Source organism: Vombatus ursinus, unplaced genomic scaffold (assembly GCF_900497805.2).
Source record: "Vombatus ursinus unplaced genomic scaffold, bare-nosed wombat genome assembly UNPS02007883.1, whole genome shotgun sequence".
Taxonomy (NCBI): Eukaryota; Metazoa; Chordata; class Mammalia; order Diprotodontia; family Vombatidae; genus Vombatus; species Vombatus ursinus.
In genome coordinates, this window is record NW_020947661.1 from 315,690 (window position 1) to 322,849 (window position 7,160).

General features: G+C 36.6%; 1 protein-coding gene across 1 annotated transcript; it reads left to right on the forward strand.

Moving 5' to 3' along the window:
• Positions 1-945, forward strand: LOC114034087 (olfactory receptor 508-like). The gene has a single exon (XM_027849692.1). The coding sequence runs from the start codon at positions 7-9 to the stop codon at positions 943-945; it is 939 nt and encodes a 312-aa protein (XP_027705493.1). The 5' UTR covers positions 1-6.
• Positions 946-7,160: the final 6,215 nt, after the last annotated feature.

Here is a 7,160-nt window from a genome sequence, read left to right on the forward strand (position 1 = left end):
AAAGACATGTCTGGCAATAACTGCACTGCTGTGACTGAATTCATTCTTTTGGGGCTAACAGATGATCCAACCCTTCGAGTCGTCCTCTTTGTGATATTTCTGGGTGTCTACGCTGTCACGTTAGTTGGTAACCTTAGCATAATCACATTAATCAGAAATAGCTCCCAACTTCACACTCCAATGTACCTTTTCCTCAGTCACTTGGCTTTTGTGGATATTGGTTATTCCTCATCTGTCACACCTCTCATGTTCGTCAACTTCCTGGCAGATAAGACCTCAATATCTTTGGGAGGCTGTGTGGCCCAAATGTGTTCTACAGCCACCTTTGGGACAGCTGAGTGCTTTCTGCTGGCTGTGATGGCCTATGATCGGTATGCAGCCATCTGCAGCCCCCTACTCTACTCCACCAACATGTCTGCTAGGGTCTGCACTCTGTTACTCATCACATCCTACCTGGGTGGTTGCATGAATGCTTGGATCTTCACTGGTTGCTTATTGAATCGGTCATTCTGTGGACCCAATAAAATCAATCACTTTTTCTGTGATTATTCACCACTTTTGAAGCTTTCCTACTCTGAAGGTAATCTTGCTGAAATTCTTCCTGCTGCCTCTGCTGGGTCAGTAATTATGATCACAGTGTTAATTATCCTAATCTCTTATGTATACATCCTCTTCTCTGTCCTGAAGATAAGGTCCACTGAGGGGAGATCCAAAGCTTTCTCAACTTGCACCTCCCACCTCACAGCAGTCATTCTGTTCTATGGGACCAGTACATTCATTTATGTGTTGCCTAAGTCCAGCTACTCAACAGATGAGAATAAAGTGGTATCTGTTTTCTACACTGTAATGATCCCTATGCTGAACCCTCTGATCTACAGTCTAAGGAACAATGAAGTAAAAAGGGCACTGATGAAACTGATGAGTAGGAAACACCTTTTTTTATGAATTCAACTCAAAAGAACAAGTATTTATTAAGTATGTACTCATCTCAGGCATTATGTTCACTTTGGGGTATGCAAGGATGAAAATGAAACATTCTTTTACTTGAAGGACCTAATATTCTACTGATATAATGTTTTTGATTAAGCAGTACCAATAAATGGGTTTAGGAAAGGCAAGTACTTTAACCTTTTTGCCTTAGTTTCCTCATTTGTAAAATGAGCTAGAGAAGAAAATGGCAAATCATTTCAGTATCTTGCCAAGAAAATCCCAAATGGGGTTGGAAAAAGTTGTACACAATTGAAATGACTCAACAACAATGACAAACCATTTTCATTTTGATAAGTTAAACTTATCAGCATAATTACAAAAGTATGAAAATACATGCAATGTTCCACAAACATGGACCTCTTACCTCTTCAAGTAGTAAGGAGAGGTGTCTTCTCATAGCGCTTCCATGGGTCTGTGATTGGTTTTAGGACTCTTATAAGACTCCTTCTCTATTGATTTGGAGGGTTTGTTCTTTCCATTTACATTGTTACATTCATTGTGTGGCCATTGAGGTGGTGCAGTGAGTAGAGTGCCTGGCTTGGAGTCAGGAAGACTCATATTCCTGAGTTCAAATCTGGTCTCAGACATTTACTAGCTGTGTAAATCCTGGACAAGTCATTTAACCCCATTTGCCTCAGTTTCAACACCTGTAAAATTAGCTGGAGAGGGAAATGGCAAACTGCTCCAGTATCTTTGCCAAGAAAACCTCAAATGGGATCACCAGGTGTCACATATGATTGAACAACAACAAAATTCATTGTATGTGTTGTTTTCCTACTTATGCTAATCACCACTCTGTAGCAGATCATGTAAATATTTTCTATGTTTCTGTATTAATGTAATATTTCCTCATGTTCATGTGCCACAATTTGTTTAGCCATTCCTCAATCACTGGACTTATCCTTTGTTTCCAGTTGTTTGCTGCTGTGAAAGTGTTGATATAAATATTTTGGACTGTGGGGACTTTCCTTTTATCAATGACCACCTCTGTGGCATAATACACCTAAAGAAGTGTTTTGTTTTTTCTTTGGGATAACTTTTTGCAAGGAGTGAGGAGGGAGAGACAACTAGAAGAAATTTAAGTCATGTTAAAACAAAAGATATCAATAATCATTTAAAAAATAAAAATCTTCACACCCGGCCTCTTTCCTTCTTTCCAGTCTTACGCTTTCCTCCCATCCATGCATTTTACAATGTAGCTACACTGAAATATTTGCTTGTCCTCAAACATGAGACTTCATATTCTGTGTCTTTACATGTGCCTATCTCATGTGCCTAAAATGCTTTGCACCACCACCACTGCCACTTAGTTTCCCAGGCTTTTTTCAAAACACAACTCAAATCCCATGTTCTGCAAGAAGTGTTTCCTCTCTAGCTAATAGTAGCTTCCTCTCTAAGATTACTGTTCATCTACTCTGTCTATAACTTGTATGCACCTGGCTATTTACATGGTGTTTCTTCCAATAGAATATGAGCTCCTAGAAGGCTGGGACTGTTTTTGCTTTTTTTTGTATTACAAGTTATAGCATAGAACATGGCTTGTAGTAAGCTCTTAAAATCCCTGTTGATTGATGACCATCTTGGTTATCCCCCTCTATGCTCGCCAGATTTTCAATATTTTCCTAAAATGAGGGCAGGACTGAACATAGGGCTCTGAGATCTAGTCCCAAAATTGTGGATCTTTGGATGTGTCAAACCCTAGAATACTATGGTCATTTACTACTGTGTCTTGTGTATTTAATCCATTCCACTGATCCATCACTCTATTTCCCAGCCAGTACCAGATTGTTGGTGATTACTGCTTTTAAATGCAATCTGAGATCTGGTACAGTGAGGCCATCTGCCTTCACTCTTTTTTTTTTCATTGATTCCTTTGATATTCTTGACCTTTTGCTCTTCTAGGTGAATTTTGTTATTGTATTTTCTAGCTCTACAAGATAATTTTTGGTAGTTTGATTGGCATGACACTGCATAAGTAAATTAATTTAGGCAGAATTGTCACTTTTACTATATTGGCTTGGCCTACCCATGAGCAATTAATATTTCTCCAATTGTTTGGATCTCACTTAATTTGTGTAAAAGGTGTTTTGTAATTGTGTTCATATAGTTCCAGGGTTTGTCTTTTTTTTTTTAACAGGTAGAATCCCAAGTGTTTTGGGGTTTTTGCAGTTATTTTAAATGGAATTTCTCTCTCTATCTTTTCTTGCTAGATTTTGTTGGTAATATCTAGAAAGGCTGATCATTTCTTTGTAAAAGATGTTGACACATAAGCTGAAGTTATTTTCATCGTGGTCTCTTTGCAAATTATTTTAATAAACTCTGAGATATACAATGAAAATGTCTCATGAAATGCTTCTTATTACCTTTGGGCATAAGATAATAGTTGCTCCATCAATTCCCTTTTTTGCCTCTCCAAAAACAACTTCATAACTGTCTTCCCATTTAGTTGTAACACCATTTTGTATTCTGGTTTGATTTGTGGCAAAAAAAAAAGCATGATATGATGCAACTATTCTAGGATTTCTTCTACCTCTTGATAACTGGACAAGAATTCAGTTACCTTTAGAGAAATATTAGCTCAGTTAACATTTATACATAGGCATGGTCTGGCCTTATTGCTTCACAGCTATGCCAGCATTATTTCCCCTCTGTGTAATAAGGTACCACTGAGTGGCTATGCAGATGTTTTTATCTAACTCTCTGGACTTAAGCCTCCACTGCAATGTGTTCCTCTAGTGTTAGCTGACAATAATTACTTCTCTAGTTCCATTTGTCCAATTAATAAAAAGGAGATTTTACAAAAGGGTGTTTTCTTGGAAGATATTCCCCACTCGCCAATCCCTAGAGGAGGAGCACTCTGTCCTCTATACCACCTTGCTCCCTGGAGAGAGTGGACTCAGAATGACCACAATTCTTGTATAGGATCCCCTTCCCACCAAGTTCACATGCAAATGTGACATAGCAACTGGATGAAACTGAGTCTCAATTAATGTTAGGCTGAGTCCTGAAGGTCAGTCCTCAGAACCTGGATGTGAGACTCACTAGTGCACTCCTGGACCTCCATATTATTCACTCTCTTGACTTTCTCAAGTTTATATGAATGGGCCATGTGCTTTTGGTTTACTGGGAAAACTAGAAAGCAGTTTGGCAGAAACTTGATATAGAACTATGTTTCACATTGTATACCAAGATAAGATCAAAGTGGGTACATTGTTTAGACATAAGAGGTTATATTATAAGCAGATTAGGGGAGCATGAAATAATTTACCTGTCAGATTTATGGACAAAGGAAGAATTTATGAATAAAGAAGAGATAGAGAGCATTATGGGACATAAAATGGATCATTGATTACATCAAATTAAAATATTTTGTATAATAACCCCAATGTGGTCAATATTAGAAGAAAAGTAAAATACTGGGGGGGGATATTTTACAGTAAGTATCTCTGATAAAGGCCTCATTTTTCAAACATATAGAGAACTTAGCCAAATTTATAAGAATATGAGTCATTCTCTAATTGAAAAATGGTCCAAGGATATGAGCAAGCATTTTTCAGAAGGAGAAATCAAAGCTATCTATATTGACATGAAAAAATTCTCTAAATCATAATTGATTAAAAAAATACAAACTAAAACAACTCTGAGGTACCAGCTTACAGCTATCAAATTGGTCAATATGACAGAAAAAAATGGCAAATGTTGGAGGGGAAGTGGGAAAATTGGGACACTAACGTATTGTTGGTAGAGTTGTAAACTGATCCAACCATTCTGGAAAGCAATGTAGAACTACTCAAAGAGACTATCTAATTGTGCATAACATTGATCCAGCAATAACACTACTGGGTCTATACCCCAAAGAAATAAAAGGAAAAGGCCCTATATATACAAAAGTGTTTATAGAAGCCTTTTTTGTGTTGGCAAAGAATTGGAAATTGAGAGGATGACCGTCAATTGAGGAAGGGTTGAACAAATTGTGGCATATGATCATGATGGAATACCATTGTGCTCTAAGAAATGAGGAACAAGATTCTTCCAGAAAAACCTGGGAAGGCTTACATGAACTGATGCAAGGTGGAGTAAGTAGAACCAGGAAAATATTGCACATGGTAACAGCAATATTGTACAATGATGAACTGTGAGTGACTCAGCTATTTTCAGCAATACAACAAACCAATACAAATCTGAAGTACTGATGATGAAAAATGCTATCCACGTTATAGAAAGAACTGATGTAGTCTGAATGCAGATTAAAACATTATTTTCAAACTTTCTTCATAGTTCTTGATTTTTTAGTCTGCATTTTCTTTTATAACATTGCTAACATGGAAATAATCTGCATGACTACAAATGTATTGTCTGTATCAAATTGTTTGCCTTCTCAAATCAGGGAAAGGGAAAGGAGGTAGAGAAAAATATGGAATTAATTTTTTAAAAGAATGTTAAAATTTTTTGCTTACATGAAATTGAGAAAAATTAAAATAAATGTAAAAAAATCTTTTACAAGAATGAAGCAGTAAGGAAATATAACAAACAACTCAATAAGATTATGTAATTTAAAATTAAATTATTTCAATGTAAAGTTGAGCATGCATGAGAAGAATGAAAAGTATGTTGGAAAATATGATTCAAGAGTAAAAAATGAAAGAATCCAAATGCTTATGATATAATTGCCAGGTTCATAGAACAGTATCATAAAAGAGAAAAGATGCAATCTGTGGAGTAGCACCTTTGGATCTGAGCAAGCCACTGAACGGCAATCTAAGCTTCAGATACAGGGCATCAACCAAATGAGCAAAAAGAAAAGACCCTAAAAAGCTCTAGCCATAAGAATCCATGTTATTTTCTCTAAAAATTTGCAGATTTACTCACATCTCTTGGACCTGCCCAACCTTTACATTTTTCTAGTGTCTTCCTGGGGTCCTATCTATGGGTTTGGATATTCTAATAACTCGTAACTTGTCTGGCTTGAGAGTCCCTACCCATTGGATCCTCCATCTTGATTTCCTCCTTAATTTGACCCTCCCTCCAAAAAAATTCAAATGAAATTCTGTTTAATATACTGCAAGCAAAATACAAATATAAATGTGAGGTACAAAGCAGTTGATTACCCAAGCTCCAATTTGTCCCACCATGTTCTGTGACATGATAGGCTAACATGTCTGCAGGTCTTCTATAAGGAAGTCCTTACAAACTACTCTGTTTCAAAAATAGAGGGGAAAAGACCAAATTATCTTACCAAGCTCCAGAACCTCTTTTCCCCTTGCATGACCATGAAGTGAATGATATTTATCTCCTGGCCCTTAGCTGACTCACAGCATCTGTCAAATGTCTTTTGGAAAATCTTTGTATCATATATCATAAATGATCTTTTATTCCAGGGAAATTTTATCAGGAGCCTTGAAAGATTGACAATACTGCCTTCACACATGGATGATTATCCTCACTGTGAATAGTACCTTTGTTCCAGGATCTGCAGTTTCTACTAAACTGAATTTCATAGATTGTGTTTTCAACCTCAGTTGTGTATATGTGTAATCAGTGTGGGTTATAGCCTGACCAAAATGAATAAGATGAGGTGATGAGAACCAATTTTCATACCTAGTCAACATTGTCACAACCACAATTGCCACATTTTGATCACAGAAGAGCTTTTGAGAGCTTCCATGGCAGATCATATTAGTTAGATTATGTTGCTATCCAATCTTGTTTTTCACTTTTTGAAAATCCTGGATAAACATAAACAAGTGAAAATAAATGAATGCCCCTGAGATTTTAGAGAAGTTGTCATAGAACTCATCTGTGTATTTGCAATTTTCTCAATCCCAGTGGATTTCAAATAACATTTCAAATAGGCTACATTTGCAGTTAAGATGCTCAAGGGGTTATAACTCAATGCTGTTAAACTCAGCATAAATATAATGCAGCCATGCAAAGATGACAATAATTTGGAGTCTAAAGTTATCATCCTCTTGCATCAATAGGTACCACTGCTGTTCTTGGTTTTGCTATAAAAACACTTAAGTATAATGTTTTATTTGCAGCTCATTTCAGAGGACCTGTTTATTCCTCTTGCCATGCCAGACTTTGTATTGACTTCAATTTAACATAAAGCCTTAATGCATCTCTCTTTCTCTCTCTGTCTTTCTATTTCTATGTCTCTATCTCTGTCT